This window comes from Amia ocellicauda, chromosome 10 (genome assembly GCF_036373705.1).
Source record: "Amia ocellicauda isolate fAmiCal2 chromosome 10, fAmiCal2.hap1, whole genome shotgun sequence".
NCBI lineage: Eukaryota > Metazoa > Chordata > Actinopteri > Amiiformes > Amiidae > Amia > Amia ocellicauda.
The window spans coordinates 40294710-40314314 of record NC_089859.1 but is presented as its reverse complement, the minus strand read 5'-3'; the positions used below and the strand labels follow the sequence as shown (position 1 = coordinate 40314314).

The window sequence follows — 19605 nt, the reverse complement described above, 5'->3', positions numbered from 1 at the left end:
TAACTCTAATTAGTTATATTCTTTTCAACAGTAACAACCCCAAACAACTGCCAACTTACCATAACAACAATATAAGCAGTGTCATCAATACATACTCATGTTTAGTTGTTGATTTTCTCATCAATATGTTTGGTTCTACAGAAAGGTAAAAGCAATAATATTTCACCTGAAAATGTTTTGTATATTGAAAATCAAAAGAGCTAGCCCCCAAAAATATATACAACACTGGTTATCCACTGTTGTATACACCTTTACATATGGTGAACTGGAAAATGTTGATAAACAGGGTATTAGCATTGACATAACTTTTCAGTAATAAAACACTTAATTTCACCTTTAACTAAATAGCTATGTCTCTACTTTTATTATAGATTAGATGCATTTATCATTTATTTATTTATTTTCAAATAATGCAGACTGAAGACAAAGCAGTATGCAGACAGAGAGAATGGCGCTGCCACAAAATACTCACCAGGACTTCACAGGCACTGTGGCTGGGGTGTTCTTGGAAATGTCAAATGAGAAAATAACAATTTATCAGGCCATTAAAAAACGCTTACTGAAACAAGGAACAGGTTTAGCCCTCCTAGAAGCACAAGCAGCCAGTGACGGTATCATTGATCCAATCAACAATAAAAGATTTCCAGTTGAAGAGGCTGTGAAGGCAGGTTTAGTGGGATCTGAAATGAAAGGGAAACTCCTCGCAGCTGAAAGGGCTTTAAATGGTTACCAAGATCCCTACACTGGCCAGACGCTGTCTTTGTTCCAAGCCCTACAAAAAGACCTGATTCCAAAACCCTATGCAGTTCGGCTGATGGAAGCCCAAATAAGCACAGGGGGCATTATTGATCCAGTTGAAAAATTCAGGGTTGTTATTGAAGATGCCTGTACACTAGGACACTTTGATGAAAAGATCATTGCTGACCAAGGCGAAGAGAACAAAGTGTTTTTTGATCCAAACTCACAAGATAAACTTACATTCAGGCAACTACTAGATAAATGCACAGTGGATCCAGACACTGGTTTGCTTCTCTTACCTATAGGAGTTACATTAAAAGGCCTGAGAAAAGGGGTTTCTATCACAGAACTCCTGGCATCTAAAATCATAGGGAAGGAGTTGTTTGAGGACTTGCAGCAGGGAACAACAACTACAGAGGAAGTAATGCTTCTGGAAACAGTGAATGATTATCTTGAAGGTACTGGGAGCATTGCTGGTATAGCAGATCTTTCATCTAACAAGATAATGAGCATATATCAAGCAATGAAGGAGGGTTTACTCATGAAAGGAACAGCACTGATCCTTCTAGAAGCTCAAGCTGCCACTGGATTTATAATTGATCCAGTGAACAATAAGAAATTAACTGTGGATGAAGCTTTAAGAAATAAACTTGTAGGACCAGAGTTTCATGGTAAACTACTTTCAGCAGAAAGAGCAGTTACTGGCTATCAGGACCCTTATACAGGACAAAAAATATCCTTATTTCAGGCAATAGCAAAGGATCTAATTATTAAAGACCATGGCATTCGTCTGCTGGAGGCTCAGATCAGCACTGGAGGCATAATTGACCCAATACACAGTCACCGTTTGCCAGTTGATGTAGCCTATCAGCGAGGCTACTTTGATAAAGTGATGAATGAGATTCTTGCTGACCCAAATGATGATACCAAAGGCTTTTTTGACCCTAATACAAATGAAAATCTCACTTATTTACAACTGATGGGTCGCTGTTTTGTGGATTTGGCCACTGGACTCTGTCTGCTGCCACTTAAAAATCAACCTGGTGTAGACAGCAAGAACTTTATTGACTATGAAACCAAAATGGCTTTCAAAGAAGTTAAAATATCTGTAAACTGTGGAAAGTTCATGGGAAAGACTGTTTCCCTCTGGAAATTGTTGATGTCAGAATACTTCAGTGAAAATCAAAGGCAAGATATGATTCGTCAGTACAGGGAAGGCAGTCTCACTATTAAGACATTAACATCGATAATTCCTGACTTTATTGAACATTCAGTGAAAAATGCTGAAATTGACTTTGATGGATTAAGGGAAAAGGTTACAGCACAGCAGCTTCTAGATGCAGAAGTCATTACTAAGAATGATTTTGAACAACTAAGCCAAGGAAAAAAGACAGTTAAAGATGTCACTGAAGATGAAACAGTAAAAACATACTTACAAGGGACAGGATGCATTGCTGGTGTTCTTCTTTCTGACTCTGGGCAGATAATGACCATCTATGAGGCTAGAAGAAAAAATAAACTTATGCCAGGGACATCACTGATTCTTCTAGAGGCACAAGCTGCCACAGGATTCATCATTGATCCCATTATGAACACAAAGTACTCTGTTGCTGAAGCCGTGAAAGCCAAAATTATTGGCGCAGATGTTCATGGAAAGTTGTCTTCAGCTGAAAAAGCAGTGACTGGTTACAAAGATCCCTACACTGGCAATACAATCTCTCTGTTTCAAGCCATGAAGAAAAATCTAATTGTAAAAGACCATGGGATTCGCCTGCTGGAAGCACAAATTGCCACTGGAGGCATTATAGATCCTGTAAACAGTCACCGCATCCCTGTTCATGTTGCTTACAAGCGGGGCTATTTTGATGAAGAAATGAATCAGATTCTTAATGACACAACAGATGACACTAAAGGCTTCTTTGACCCCAACACTCAGGAGAACCTTACATATTTGCAACTCTTGGAGAGATGTGTAACTGACAGCAGCACAGGCCTTTGCCTATTGCCTCTGAAGGCAAAAAGCAGCAAATTCAGTGTTAATGAGCAGACAAAAGAAACATTTCAAGCCAAGACTGTGAATGTCAAATATGGCAGATTTACAGGCAAAAATGTGACTCTTTGGGATGTCATAAATTCTGAATATCTGTGTGAAGAAAAAAGGCAAGAGCTGTTCAGATTGTACAAGAACAGGAAAATTACAATAGAACAAATAATTACAATCATCGTGACAATCATTGAGCAAAATGCGGTTCAGCACCAGGCTAACCTTTTGTTTCAAGGTCTTAGGAAAAAAGTATCTCCCTGGGATCTTGTGAAGTCACAAATAATAGACAAAGAAACATATGATGGATTGATCAATGGGAAGTTGAAACAAGAAGATGTTATTCAGATGGACCACGTCAAAACATATTTAAAAGGGAGTGACTGTGTGGCTGGGTTAGTGCTAACGTCTACTAATGAAACAATGAGCATATATGAAGCTCAGAAAAAGTGTATTCTGACTCCTGGTACAGCCCTTTACCTGCTGGAAGCCCAGGCTGCTACTGGCTTCATAATTGATCCACTTCAGAACAAAAGGCTTACTGTTGATGAGGCTGTGAAAGCAAAACTCATTGGTCCAGAACTATACGAAAAGCTTCTGTGTGCAGAGAAAGCAGTGACTGGGTATATAGACCCCTACATGGGCAAACATATTTCACTCTTTGAAGCAATGAAGAAAGATTTAATTTTAAAGCAACATGGCATTCGTTTGCTTGAAGCCCAAATTGCCACAGGTGGTATCATTGACCCTTTAAAAAGCTGTCACTTGCCTCTTGAAGTTGCTTACATGCAGGGGTATTTTGATGAAGAAATGAACAAGACACTCTCAGACCCCAATGATGATAACAAAGGATTTCTTGACCCCAACACTAAAGAAAACCTAACCTACTTGCAGATAATAAAGAAATGCATCAAAGACCCCCAGACAGGTCTTCTGCTCCTACCACTTTCAGGCAAATTTGAAACAAAGCAAACTACTGAAATAACAAGGACAGATAAAAAAATAAAGGAAGAATTTACAAAGCACACACTTAATATTTCAGCTGGGAACTACAGTGGGAGATTTGTCAATCTATGGGAGTTGATTCAATCAGGATACTTCACTGAAGAAGAAAAATCTAATTTAATTGAAAAGTACAGATCAAAGAGAGTTACAATCGAAGAGATCATAACAACTGTTACCACAACTATCACAAAATTGGAAAGGCAAGATGTATCTCAACAAACTGTAATGGGACTAAAGAAGCCAGTCTCTCTTGTAAAGTTACGGAATGCAGATATTATTGATGAAAAAACTTTCAAAGAGTTGGAGGAAGGTCAAAAGTTAGTGCAAGATGTAGTTGAAATGGATTCCGTGAAACAATATCTAAAAGGGACAGGAAGTGTTGCTGGGATTTTGGTTGAACCTTCTAAAGAAATTGTATCTATTTATCAAGCCAGTGCCAAAGGACTTCTAATGCCTGGCACTGCACTGCTACTTCTTGAAGCACAAGCAGCCACTGGGTTTATCATTGATCCAATCAGAAACAGACATTTTTCGGTTGATGATGCCATCAAAGAAGGACTCATTGGGCCAGAGCTTCATGAGAAATTGCTCCAGGCTGAACAAGCTGTGACTGGATACACAGACCCATGCACAGAAGAGACAATATCTTTGTCTCAAGCCATAAAGAAAGAATATATTGAGAAAAATCATGGAATTCGTCTACTGGAAGCTCAGATTGCCACAGGAGGAATTATTGATCCAATAAATAGCCATCGTGTCCCTCTCAACATTGCATACAGATTAGGATACTTTGATGAAGAAATCAATCAAGTGTTGTCTAACTCTACTGATGACACAAAGGGATTCTTTGATCCAGAAACTAAAGAAAACATCACTTATTCTCAATTGAAAGAAAAATGTGTGAAAGATTCTAACACACGTTTGCTTCTTCTTCCACTACTTGGAAATGGCAGTAGTTCATTCCGCACTGATGCAGAAACAGAAAATACATTCAAAAAACAGACTGTAAACTTCAAGTCAGGAAAGTATAAGGGCAAGACCCTAACCGTTTGGGAAATTCTTTTCTCTAAATACATTACAGAAGAAAAAAGGACACAGCTGGTTAATCAGTACAAGTCAAGAGTATTAACAATGGAGAGCATCATAGAAATTATTACTATGATAATAGAAGAAATAAACTCAAAAACAGAGAAGTTCAGAGGACTCAGGAAGCAGGTATCTGCAAGTGAACTATACGAATCTAAAATAATAACCAAAGACATGTTCAACAAAATTATTGAAGGCAATGTTAGCACAGATGATATAACCAACAATAAGTCAGTGCAAAACTACCTTCAAGGAACTAATTGCATTGAAGGTGTAATTATTCAGTCATCAAAGCAAAAAATGTCCATCTACCAAGCAATGAGAAAAGGCATTCTTACTCCTGGCACTGCACTGGTTCTGCTAGAGGCCCAGGCTGCCACTGGATTTCTAATTGACCCCGTGAAGAACAAGAAGCTTTCAGTACAAGAGGCAGTGGCTGAAGGGCTGGTGGGCAGAGAATTACGTGGTAAACTGTTGTCTGCAGAAAGGGCCGTTACAGGCTACACTGACCCCTACACAGGAAATACCATCTCCCTGTTCCAGGCCTTGAAAAAAGACCTGATTGTGAAGGATCACGGCATCCGCCTCCTGGAAGCCCAGATTGCCACTGGAGGCATCATCGATCCAGTCAACAGTCACCGTTTGCCCATAGAGGTGGCCTACCAGCGAGGATACTTTGACAAGGAAATGAATCAGATCCTCTCCGACCCTGACGATGACACCAAAGGCTTTTTTGATCCCAACACCAAAGAGAACCTCACCTACTTACAGCTGGTGGAAAGAGGAGTCAAAGACCCTGAAACTGGACACTTCTTACTGAATATAGTAAACAAAGGAGAGGAATACTTCTATGTTGATGAAAGAAGTAAAGGGATTCTCAAGTCAACCACCACAGCAAATGCAGTGGGTGCATTCAAAGGTGAGACGGTATCCCTGTGGGAGATCCTCTACTCCGATTACATCACTGAAGAAAGAAGGAGAGAACTTCTGCGGCAGTATACATCGGGACAGCTAAAGCTCGAGCCTTTGACAGATATTCTTCTGACCACAATTCGACAGCAGACAAGCACGTCAAAGACAATCACCACAATAACAGAGACCACTGTCACCAATACGTTCCACGGAATTCGAAAAGACGTTAGTGCTGAAGAGCTTCTCAAATCTAAAATCATTGATCAGACAGTCTATGAAGGTCTCCGGCAAGGAACAATAACTGTTGATTCGGTCAGCAAAAAGGGCTCCGTTCAGAAATACTTACAAGGAACAAACAGCATTGCGGGGGTGCACATTCAGTCCACCAAGGAGAAGATGAGCATCTACGAAGCCAAGCGCCGAGGCATTCTGACTCCTGGCACTGCACTGGTTCTGCTGGAGGCCCAGGCTGCCACTGGATTTGTCATTGACCCCGTGACCAACAGGAAACTCTCAGTAGAGGAGGCAGTGGCTGAAGGACTGGTGGGCAGAGAATTACGTGATAAACTGTTGTCTGCAGAAAGGGCCGTTACAGGCTACACTGACCCCTACACAGGAAATACCATCTCCCTGTTCCAGGCCTTGAAAAAAGACCTGATTGTGAAGGATCACGGCATCCGCCTCCTGGAAGCCCAGATTGCCACTGGAGGCATCATCGATCCAGTCAACAGCCACCGTTTGCCCGTAGAGGTGGCCTACCAGCGAGGATACTTTGACCAGGAGATGAATCAGATCCTGTCCGACCCTGACGATGACACCAAAGGCTTTTTCGATCCCAACACCAAAGAGAACCTCACCTACTTACAGCTGGTGGAAAGAGGAGTCAAAGACCCTGAAACTGGACTCTTCTTACTGAATATAGTCAACAAAGGAGAGGAATACTTCTATGTTGACGAAAGAAGTAAAGGGATTCTCAAGTCAACCACCACAGCAAATGCAGGGGGTGCATTCAAAGGTGAGACGGTATCCCTGTGGGAGATCCTCTACTCCGATTACATCACTGAAGAAAAAAGAAGAGAACTTCTGCGGCAGTATAAATCGGGACAGACAACGCTCGAGGCTTTGACAGATATTCTTCTGACCACAATTCGACAGCAGACAAGCACGTCAAAGACAATCACCACAATAACAGAGACCACTGTCACCAATACGTTCCACGGAATTCGAAAAGACGTTAGTGCTGAAGAGCTTCTCAAGTCTAAAATCATTGATCAGACAGTCTATGAAGGTCTCCGGCAAGGAACAATAACTGTTGATTCGGTCAGCAAAAAGGGCTCCGTTCAGAAATACTTACAAGGAACAAACAGCATTGCGGGGGTGCACATTCAGTCCACCAAGGAGAAGATGAGCATCTACGAAGCCAAGCGCCGAGGCATTCTGACTCCTGGCACTGCACTGGTTCTGCTGGAGGCCCAGGCTGCCACTGGATTTGTCATTGACCCCGTGACCAACAGGAAACTCTCAGTAGAGGAGGCAGTGGCTGAAGGACTGGTGGGCAGAGAATTACGTGATAAACTGTTGTCTGCAGAAAGGGCCGTTACAGGCTACACTGACCCCTACACAGGAAATACCATCTCCCTGTTCCAGGCCTTGAAAAAAGACCTGATTGTGAAGGATCACGGCATCCGCCTCCTGGAAGCCCAGATTGCTACTGGAGGCATCATCGATCCAGTCAACAGCCACCGTTTGCCCGTAGAGGTGGCCTACCAGCGAGGATACTTTGACCAGGAGATGAATCAGATCCTGTCCGACCCTGACGATGACACCAAAGGCTTTTTCGATCCCAACACCAAAGAGAACCTCACCTACTTACAGCTGGTGGAAAGAGGAGTCAAAGACCCTGAAACTGGACTCTTCTTACTGAATATAGTCAACAAAGGAGAGGAATACTTCTATGTTGACGAAAGAAGTAAAGGGATTCTCAAGTCAACCACCACAGCAAATGCAGGGGGTGCATTCAAAGGTGAGACGGTATCCCTGTGGGAGATCCTCTACTCCGATTACATCACTGAAGAAAAAAGAAGAGAACTTCTGCGGCAGTATAAATCGGGACAGACAACGCTCGAGGCTTTGACAGATATTCTTCTGACCACAATTCGACAGCAGACAAGCACGTCAAAGACAATCACCACAATAACAGAGACCACTGTCACCAATACGTTCCACGGAATTCGAAAAGACGTTAGTGCTGAAGAGCTTCTCAAGTCTAAAATCATTGATCAGACAGTCTATGAAGGTCTCCGGCAAGGAACAATAACTGTTGATTCGGTCAGCAAAAAGGGCTCCGTTCAGAAATACTTACAAGGAACAAACAGCATTGCGGGGGTGCACATTCAGTCCACCAAGGAGAAGATGAGCATCTACGAAGCCAAGCGCCGAGGCATTCTGACTCCTGGCACTGCACTGGTTCTGCTGGAGGCCCAGGCTGCCACTGGATTTGTCATTGACCCCGTGACCAACAGGAAACTCTCAGTAGAGGAGGCAGTGGCTGAAGGACTGGTGGGCAGAGAATTACGTGATAAACTGTTGTCTGCAGAAAGGGCCGTTACAGGCTACACTGACCCCTACACAGGAAATACCATCTCCCTGTTCCAGGCCTTGAAAAAAGACCTGATTGTGAAGGATCACGGCATCTGCCTCCTGGAAGCCCAGATTGCCACTGGAGGCATCATCGATCCAGTCAACAGCCACCGTTTGCCCGTAGAGGTGGCCTACCAGCGAGGATACTTTGACCAGGAGATGAATCAGATCCTGTCCGACCCTGACGATGACACCAAAGGCTTTTTCGATCCCAACACCAAAGAGAACCTCACCTACTTACAGCTGGTGGAAAGAGGAGTCAAAGACCCTGAAACTGGACTCTTCTTACTGAATATAGTCAACAAAGGAGAGGAATACTTCTATGTTGACGAAAGAAGTAAAGGGATTCTCAAGTCAACCACCACAGCAAATGCAGGGGGTGCATTCAAAGGTGAGACGGTATCCCTGTGGGAGATCCTCTACTCCGATTACATCACTGAAGAAAAAAGAAGAGAACTTCTGCGGCAGTATAAATCGGGACAGACAACGCTCGAGGCTTTGACAGATATTCTTCTGACCACTATTCGACAGCAGACAAGCACGTCAAAGACAATCACCACAATAACAGAGACCACTGTCACCAATACGTTCCACGGAATTCGAAAAGACGTTAGTGCTGAAGAGCTTCTCAAGTCTAAAATCATTGATCAGACAGTCTATGAAGGTCTCCGGCAAGGAACAATAACTGTTGATTCGGTCAGCAAAAAGGGCTCCGTTCAGAAATACTTACAAGGAACAAACAGCATTGCGGGGGTGCACATTCAGTCCACCAAGGAGAAGATGAGCATCTACGAAGCCAAGCGCCGAGGCATTCTGACTCCTGGCACTGCACTGGTTCTGCTGGAGGCCCAGGCTGCCACTGGATTTGTCATTGACCCCGTGACCAACAGGAAACTCTCAGTAGAGGAGGCAGTGGCTGAAGGACTGGTGGGCAGAGAATTACGTGATAAACTGTTGTCTGCAGAAAGGGCCGTTACAGGCTACACTGACCCCTACACAGGAAATACCATCTCCCTGTTCCAGGCCTTGAAAAAAGACCTGATTGTGAAGGATCACGGCATCCGCCTCCTGGAAGCCCAGATTGCCACTGGAGGCATCATCGATCCAGTCAACAGCCACCGTTTGCCCGTAGAGGTGGCCTATCAGCGAGGATACTTTGACCAGGAGATGAATCAGATCCTGTCCGACCCTGACGATGACACCAAAGGCTTTTTCGATCCCAACACCAAAGAGAACCTCACCTACTTACAGCTGGTGGAAAGAGGAGTCAAAGACCCTGAAACTGGACTCTTCTTACTGAATATAGTCAACAAAGGAGAGGAATACTTCTATGTTGACGAAAGAAGTAAAGGGATTCTCAAGTCAACCACCACAGCAAATGCAGGGGGTGCATTCAAAGGTGAGACGGTATCCCTGTGGGAGATCCTCTACTCCGATTACATCACTGAAGAAAAAAGAAGAGAACTTCTGCGGCAGTATAAATCGGGACAGACAACGCTCGAGGCTTTGACAGATATTCTTCTGACCACTATTCGACAGCAGACAAGCACGTCAAAGACAATCACCACAATAACAGAGACCACTGTCACCAATACGTTCCACGGAATTCGAAAAGACGTTAGTGCTGAAGAGCTTCTCAAGTCTAAAATCATTGATCAGACAGTCTATGAAGGTCTCCGGCAAGGAACAATAACTGTTGATTCGGTCAGCAAAAAGGGCTCCGTTCAGAAATACTTACAAGGAACAAACAGCATTGCGGGGGTGCACATTCAGTCCACCAAGGAGAAGATGAGCATCTACGAAGCCAAGCGCCGAGGCATTCTGACTCCTGGCACTGCACTGGTTCTGCTGGAGGCCCAGGCTGCCACTGGATTTGTCATTGACCCCGTGACCAACAGGAAACTCTCAGTAGAGGAGGCAGTGGCTGAAGGACTGGTGGGCAGAGAATTACGTGATAAACTGTTGTCTGCAGAAAGGGCCGTTACAGGCTACACTGACCCCTACACAGGAAATACCATCTCCCTGTTCCAGGCCTTGAAAAAAGACCTGATTGTGAAGGATCACGGCATCCGCCTCCTGGAAGCCCAGATTGCCACTGGAGGCATCATCGATCCAGTCAACAGCCACCGTTTGCCCGTAGAGGTGGCCTACCAGCGAGGATACTTTGACCAGGAGATGAATCAGATCCTGTCCGACCCTGACGATGACACCAAAGGCTTTTTCGATCCCAACACCAAAGAGAACCTCACCTACTTACAGCTGGTGGAAAGAGGAGTCAAAGACCCTGAAACTGGACTCTTCTTACTGAATATAGTCAACAAAGGAGAGGAATACTTCTATGTTGACGAAAGAAGTAAAGGGATTCTCAAGTCAACCACCACAGCAAATGCAGGGGGTGCATTCAAAGGTGAGACGGTATCCCTGTGGGAGATCCTCTACTCCGATTACATCACTGAAGAAAAAAGAAGAGAACTTCTGCGGCAGTATAAATCGGGACAGACAACGCTCGAGGCTTTGACAGATATTCTTCTGACCACAATTCGACAGCAGACAAGCACGTCAAAGACAATCACCACAATAACAGAGACCACTGTCACCAATACGTTCCACGGAATTCGAAAAGACGTTAGTGCTGAAGAGCTTCTCAAGTCTAAAATCATTGATCAGACAGTCTATGAAGGTCTCCGGCAAGGAACAATAACTGTTGATTCGGTCAGCAAAAAGGGCTCCGTTCAGAAATACTTACAAGGAACAAACAGCATTGCGGGGGTGCACATTCAGTCCACCAAGGAGAAGATGAGCATCTACGAAGCCAAGCGCCGAGGCATTCTGACTCCTGGCACTGCACTGGTTCTGCTGGAGGCCCAGGCTGCCACTGGATTTGTCATTGACCTCGTGACCAACAGGAAACTCTCAGTAGAGGAGGCAGTGGCTGAAGGACTGGTGGGCAGAGAATTACGTGATAAACTGTTGTCTGCAGAAAGGGCCGTTACAGGCTACACTGACCCCTACACAGGAAATACCATCTCCCTGTTCCAGGCCTTGAAAAAAGACCTGATTGTGAAGGATCACGGCATCCGCCTCCTGGAAGCCCAGATTGCCACTGGAGGCATCATCGATCCAGTCAACAGCCACCGTTTGCCCGTAGAGGTGGCCTACCAGCGAGGATACTTTGACCAGGAGATGAATCAGATCCTGTCCGACCCTGACGATGACACCAAAGGCTTTTTCGATCCCAACACCAAAGAGAACCTCACCTACTTACAGCTGGTGGAAAGAGGAGTCAAAGACCCTGAAACTGGACTCTTCTTACTGAATATAGTCAACAAAGGAGAGGAATACTTCTATGTTGACGAAAGAAGTAAAGGGATTCTCAAGTCAACCACCACAGCAAATGCAGGGGGTGCATTCAAAGGTGAGACGGTATCCCTGTGGGAGATCCTCTACTCCGATTACATCACTGAAGAAAAAAGAAGAGAACTTCTGCGGCAGTATAAATCGGGACAGACAACGCTCGAGGCTTTGACAGATATTCTTCTGACCACTATTCGACAGCAGACAAGCACGTCAAAGACAATCACCACAATAACAGAGACCACTGTCACCAATACGTTCCACGGAATTCGAAAAGACGTTAGTGCTGAAGAGCTTCTCAAGTCTAAAATCATTGATCAGACAGTCTATGAAGGTCTCCGGCAAGGAACAATAACTGTTGATTCGGTCAGCAAAAAGGGCTCCGTTCAGAAATACTTACAAGGAACAAACAGCATTGCGGGGGTGCACATTCAGTCCACCAAGGAGAAGATGAGCATCTACGAAGCCAAGCGCCGAGGCATTCTGACTCCTGGCACTGCACTGGTTCTGCTGGAGGCCCAGGCTGCCACTGGATTTGTCATTGACCCCGTGACCAACAGGAAACTCTCAGTAGAGGAGGCAGTGGCTGAAGGACTGGTGGGCAGAGAATTACGTGATAAACTGTTGTCTGCAGAAAGGGCCGTTACAGGCTACACTGACCCCTACACAGGAAATACCATCTCCCTGTTCCAGGCCTTGAAAAAAGACCTGATTGTGAAGGATCACGGCATCCGCCTCCTGGAAGCCCAGATTGCCACTGGAGGCATCATCGATCCAGTCAACAGCCACCGTTTGCCCGTAGAGGTGGCCTACCAGCGAGGATACTTTGACCAGGAGATGAATCAGATCCTGTCCGACCCTGACGATGACACCAAAGGCTTTTTCGATCCCAACACCAAAGAGAACCTCACCTACTTACAGCTGGTGGAAAGAGGAGTCAAAGACCCTGAAACTGGACTCTTCTTACTGAATATAGTCAACAAAGGAGAGGAATACTTCTATGTTGACAAAAGAAGTAAAGGGATTCTCAAGTCAACCACCACAGCAAATGCAGGGGGTGCATTCAAAGGTGAGACGGTATCCCTGTGGGAGATCCTCTACTCCGATTACATCACTGAAGAAAAAAGAAGAGAACTTCTGCGGCAGTATAAATCGGGACAGACAACGCTCGAGGCTTTGACAGATATTCTTCTGACCACTATTCGACAGCAGACAAGCACGTCAAAGACAATCACCACAATAACAGAGACCACTGTCACCAATACGTTCCACGGAATTCGAAAAGACGTTAGTGCTGAAGAGCTTCTCAAGTCTAAAATCATTGATCAGACAGTCTATGAAGGTCTCCGGCAAGGAACAATAACTGTTGATTCGGTCAGCAAAAAGGGCTCCGTTCAGAAATACTTACAAGGAACAAACAGCATTGCGGGGGTGCACATTCAGTCCACCAAGGAGAAGATGAGCATCTACGAAGCCAAGCGCCGAGGCATTCTGACTCCTGGCACTGCACTGGTTCTGCTGGAGGCCCAGGCTGCCACTGGATTTGTCATTGACCCCGTGACCAACAGGAAACTCTCAGTAGAGGAGGCAGTGGCTGAAGGACTGGTGGGCAGAGAATTACGTGATAAACTGTTGTCTGCAGAAAGGGCCGTTACAGGCTACACTGACCCCTACACAGGAAATACCATCTCCCTGTTCCAGGCCTTGAAAAAAGACCTGATTGTGAAGGATCACGGCATCCGCCTCCTGGAAGCCCAGATTGCCACTGGAGGCATCATCGATCCAGTCAACAGCCACCGTTTGCCCGTAGAGGTGGCCTACCAGCGAGGATACTTTGACCAGGAGATGAATCAGATCCTGTCCGACCCTGACGATGACACCAAAGGCTTTTTCGATCCCAACACCAAAGAGAACCTCACCTACTTACAGCTGGTGGAAAGAGGAGTCAAAGACCCTGAAACTGGACTCTTCTTACTGAATATAGTCAACAAAGGAGAGGAATACTTCTATGTTGACGAAAGAAGTAAAGGGATTCTCAAGTCAACCACCACAGCAAATGCAGGGGGTGCATTCAAAGGTGAGATGGTATCCCTGTGGGAGATCCTCTACTCCGATTACATCACTGAAGAAAAAAGAAGAGAACTTCTGCGGCAGTATAAATCGGGACAGACAACGCTCGAGGCTTTGACAGATATTCTTCTGACCACTATTCGACAGCAGACAAGCACGTCAAAGACAATCACCACAATAACAGAGACCACTGTCACCAATACGTTCCACGGAATTCGAAAAGACGTTAGTGCTGAAGAGCTTCTCAAGTCTAAAATCATTGATCAGACAGTCTATGAAGGTCTCCGGCAAGGAACAATAACTGTTGATTCGGTCAGCAAAAAGGGCTCCGTTCAGAAATACTTACAAGGAACAAACAGCATTGCGGGGGTGCACATTCAGTCCACCAAGGAGAAGATGAGCATCTACGAAGCCAAGCGCCGAGGCATTCTGACTCCTGGCACTGCACTGGTTCTGCTGGAGGCCCAGGCTGCCACTGGATTTGTCATTGACCCCGTGACCAACAGGAAACTCTCAGTAGAGGAGGCAGTGGCTGAAGGACTGGTGGGCAGAGAATTACGTGATAAACTGTTGTCTGCAGAAAGGGCCGTTACAGGCTACACTGACCCCTACACAGGAAATACCATCTCCCTGTTCCAGGCCTTGAAAAAAGACCTGATTGTGAAGGATCACGGCATCCGCCTCCTGGAAGCCCAGATTGCCACTGGAGGCATCATCGATCCAGTCAACAGCCACCGTTTGCCCGTAGAGGTGGCCTACCAGCGAGGATACTTTGACCAGGAGATGAATCAGATCCTGTCCGACCCTGACGATGACACCAAAGGCTTTTTCGATCCCAACACCAAAGAGAACCTCACCTACTTACAGCTGGTGGAAAGAGGAGTCAAAGACCCTGAAACTGGACTCTTCTTACTGAATATAGTCAACAAAGGAGAGGAATACTTCTATGTTGACGAAAGAAGTAAAGGGATTCTCAAGTCAACCACCACAGCAAATGCAGGGGGTGCATTCAAAGGTGAGACGGTATCCCTGTGGGAGATCCTCTACTCCGATTACATCACTGAAGAAAAAAGAAGAGAACTTCTGCGGCAGTATAAATCGGGACAGACAACGCTCGAGGCTTTGACAGATATTCTTCTGACCACTATTCGACAGCAGACAAGCACGTCAAAGACAATCACCACAATAACAGAGACCACTGTCACCAATACGTTCCACGGAATTCGAAAAGACGTTAGTGCTGAAGAGCTTCTCAAGTCTAAAATCATTGATCAGACAGTCTATGAAGGTCTCCGGCAAGGAACAATAACTGTTGATTCGGTCAGCAAAAAGGGCTCCGTTCAGAAATACTTACAAGGAACAAACAGCATTGCGGGGGTGCACATTCAGTCCACCAAGGAGAAGATGAGCATCTACGAAGCCAAGCGCCGAGGCATTCTGACTCCTGGCACTGCACTGGTTCTGCTGGAGGCCCAGGCTGCCACTGGATTTGTCATTGACCCCGTGACCAACAGGAAACTCTCAGTAGAGGAGGCAGTGGCTGAAGGACTGGTGGGCAGAGAATTACGTGATAAACTGTTGTCTGCAGAAAGGGCCGTTACAGGCTACACTGACCCCTACACAGGAAATACCATCTCCCTGTTCCAGGCCTTGAAAAAAGACCTGATTGTGAAGGATCACGGCATCCGCCTCCTGGAAGCCCAGATTGCCACTGGAGGCATCATCGATCCAGTCAACAGCCACCGTTTGCCCGTAGAGGTGGCCTACCAGCGAGGATACTTTGACCAGGAGATGAATCAGATCCTGTCCGACCCTGACGATGACACCAAAGGCTTTTTCGATCCCAACACCAAAGAGAACCTCACCTACTTACAGCTGGTGGAAAGAGGAGTCAAAGACCCTGAAACTGGACTCTTCTTACTGAATATAGTCAACAAAGGAGAGGAATACTTCTATGTTGACGAAAGAAGTAAAGGGATTCTCAAGTCAACCACCACAGCAAATGCAGGGGGTGCATTCAAAGGTGAGACGGTATCCCTGTGGGAGATCCTCTACTCCGATTACATCACTGAAGAAAAAAGAAGAGAACTTCTGCGGCAGTATAAATCGGGACAGACAACGCTCGAGGCTTTGACAGATATTCTTCTGACCACTATTCGACAGCAGACAAGCACGTCAAAGACAATCACCACAATAACAGAGACCACTGTCACCAATACGTTCCACGGAATTCGAAAAGACGTTAGTGCTGAAGAGCTTCTCAAGTCTAAAATCATTGATCAGACAGTCTATGAAGGTCTCCGGCAAGGAACAATAACTGTTGATTCGGTCAGCAAAAAGGGCTCCGTTCAGAAATACTTACAAGGAACAAACAGCATTGCGGGGGTGCACATTCAGTCCACCAAGGAGAAGATGAGCATCTACGAAGCCAAGCGCCGAGGCATTCTGACTCCTGGCACTGCACTGGTTCTGCTGGAGGCCCAGGCTGCCACTGGATTTGTCATTGACCCCGTGACCAACAGGAAACTCTCAGTAGAGGAGGCAGTGGCTGATGGACTGGTGGGCAGAGAATTACGTGATAAACTGTTGTCTGCAGAAAGGGCCGTTACAGGCTACACTGACCCCTACACAGGAAATACCATCTCCCTGTTCCAGGCCTTGAAAAAAGACCTGATTGTGAAGGATCACGGCATCCGCCTCCTGGAAGCCCAGATTGCCACTGGAGGCATCATCGATCCAGTCAACAGCCACCGTTTGCCCGTAGAGGTGGCCTACCAGCGAGGATACTTTGACCAGGAGATGAATCAGATCCTGTCCGACCCTGACGATGACACCAAAGGCTTTTTCGATCCCAACACCAAAGAGAACCTCACCTACTTACAGCTGGTGGAAAGAGGAGTCAAAGACCCTGAAACTGGACTCTTCTTACTGAATATAGTCAACAAAGGAGAGGAATACTTCTATGTTGACGAAAGAAGTAAAGGGATTCTCAAGTCAACCACCACAGCAAATGCAGGGGGTGCATTCAAAGGTGAGACGGTATCCCTGTGGGAGATCCTCTACTCCGATTACATCACTGAAGAAAAAAGAAGAGAACTTCTGCGGCAGTATAAATCGGGACAGACAACGCTCGAGGCTTTGACAGATATTCTTCTGACCACAATTCGACAGCAGACAAGCACGTCAAAGACAATCACCACAATAACAGAGACCACTGTCACCAATACGTTCCACGGAATTCGAAAAGACGTTAGTGCTGAAGAGCTTCTCAAGTCTAAAATCATTGATCAGACAGTCTATGAAGGTCTCCGGCAAGGAACAATAACTGTTGATTCGGTCAGCAGAAAGGGCTCCGTTCAGAAATACTTACAAGGAACAAACAGCATTGCGGGGGTGCACATTCAGTCCACCAAGGAGAAGATGAGCATCTACGAAGCCAAGCGCCGAGGCATTCTGACTCCTGGCACTGCACTGGTTCTGCTGGAGGCCCAGGCTGCCACTGGATTTGTCATTGACCCCGTGACCAACAGGAAACTCTCAGTAGAGGAGGCAGTGGCTGAAGGACTGGTGGGCAGAGAATTACGTGATAAACTGTTGTCTGCAGAAAGGGCCGTTACAGGCTACACTGACCCCTACACAGGAAATACCATCTCCCTGTTCCAGGCCTTGAAAAAAGACCTGATTGTGAAGGATCACGGCATCCGCCTCCTGGAAGCCCAGATTGCCACTGGAGGCATCATCGATCCAGTCAACAGCCACCGTTTGCCCGTAGAGGTGGCCTACCAGCGAGGATACTTTGACCAGGAGATGAATCAGATCCTGTCCGACCCTGACGATGACACCAAAGGCTTTTTCGATCCCAACACCAAAGAGAACCTCACCTACTTACAGCTGGTGGAAAGAGGAGTCAAAGACCCTGAAACTGGACTCTTCTTACTGAATATAGTCAACAAAGGAGAGGAATACTTCTATGTTGACGAAAGAAGTAAAGGGATTCTCAAGTCAACCACCACAGCAAATGCAGGGGGTGCATTCAAAGGTGAGACGGTATCCCTGTGGGAGATCCTCTACTCCGATTACATCACTGAAGAAAAAAGAAGAGAACTTCTGCGGCAGTATAAATCGGGACAGACAACGATCGAGGCTTTGACAGATATTCTTCTGACCACAATTCGACAGCAGACAAGCACGTCAAAGACAATCACCACAATAACAGAGACCACTGTCACCAATACGTTCCACGGAATTCGAAAAGACGTTAGTGCTGAAGAGCTTCTCAAATCTAAAATCATTGATCAGACAGTCTATGAAGGTCTCCGGCAAGGAACAATAACTGTTGATTCGGTCAGCAGAAAGGGCTCCGTTCAGAAATACTTACAAGGAACAAACAGCATTGCGGGGGTGCACATTCAGTCCACCAAGGAGAAGATGAGCATCTACGAAGCCAAGCGCCGAGGCATTCTGACTCCTGGCACTGCACTGGTTCTGCTGGAGGCCCAGGCTGCCACTGGATTTGTCATTGACCCCGTGACCAACAGGAAACTCTCAGTAGAGGAGGCAGTGGCTGAAGGACTGGTGGGCAGAGAATTACGTGATAAACTGTTGTCTGCAGAAAGGGCCGTTACAGGCTACACTGACCCCTACACAGGAAATACCATCTCCCTGTTCCAGGCCTTGAAAAAAGACCTGATTGTGAAGGATCACGGCATCCGCCTCCTGGAAGCCCAGATTGCCACTGGAGGCATCATCGATCCAGTCAACAGCCACCGTTTACCCGTAGAGGTGGCCTACCAGCGAGGATACTTTGACCAGGAGATGAATCAGATCCTGTCCGACCCTGACGATGACACCAAAGGCTTTTTCGATCCCAACACCAAAGAGAACCTCACCTACTTACAGCTGGTGGAAAGAGGAGTTAATGACCCTGAAACTGGACTCTGTTTACTTTCTTTATATAAATGATGGTTTGTAAAAGTATTCATTTAATTATACACCTAGTCTTTTTTCTCGTGATTAAAATCAATCTTTGTAGTTGAAACTTTGAAAAAGTAATCATACGAATAACAAGACAAGCTAGACTGTTTTTTTTTAATAGATGGTGACAATGTGGAAGGACAACATATTGCATTGACTTAAAAAAGGTTTTAAAATTCATATCAGAAAAGCGTATTTCACACAGCAGTGTATGTAAATTGTGAAAAATCCTTTTTAAATTTTGGTTTTATGGAGTGGGGGTGGGTTGGGTGGAAGGGTTGGCACACAGGCTTCCAGATATATTCAGCAAAGTGTATGTGTTAGTGTTTAAAGAGAGCTTTTGCCCATTCTTAGTTTTAAGTTTTTGTCTTAGTTTAATAATTATTTTAATTTGCGGAGATGGATGGATGGATGATTGAGCAATCTCAATTTTACTGGAAATTTGCTTTGGGGAAAAAAAAAACATTAATAAAGGTTTTAAAGCAAGATTGTGTATGGTTTTTCATGTTTTGTATTCATACCAAGAACACCTTTGCTTATTCTTCCATTAGTTTAATGATAAATTCACAATAACTTAAGACCATGGAACAGTTATGTCACCATTAATAAAAATGATAACAATATCAGAAAAGTTTTCAGATAGTTGAAACTTCTGGTGTTCCAATAACGGAAAATTATGTTTTGATTACTTGCTCAGTTCAAACCCTTGTGTTGAAACAATGTTATTCAGATTAATTATTGAAATACATATAGATTCAACTATACTTATAAGTTATATTGATCAA

General features: G+C 45.3%; 1 protein-coding gene across 2 annotated transcripts in view; it reads left to right on the top strand.

Moving 5' to 3' along the window:
* The window catches only part of eppk1 (epiplakin 1), a 38678-nt gene extending 19372 nt beyond the window's left edge, over positions 1-19306 (top strand). For both annotated transcript variants that reach the window (XM_066716088.1, XM_066716089.1), the window contains one exon: positions 417-19306. In XM_066716088.1, coding sequence (XP_066572185.1) covers positions 434-18808 — 18375 coding nt within the window. In that variant the 5' untranslated portion in view covers positions 417-433 and the 3' untranslated portion in view covers positions 18809-19306. The remainder of the gene's footprint in view (positions 1-416) is intronic.
* Positions 19307-19605: the final 299 nt, after the last annotated feature.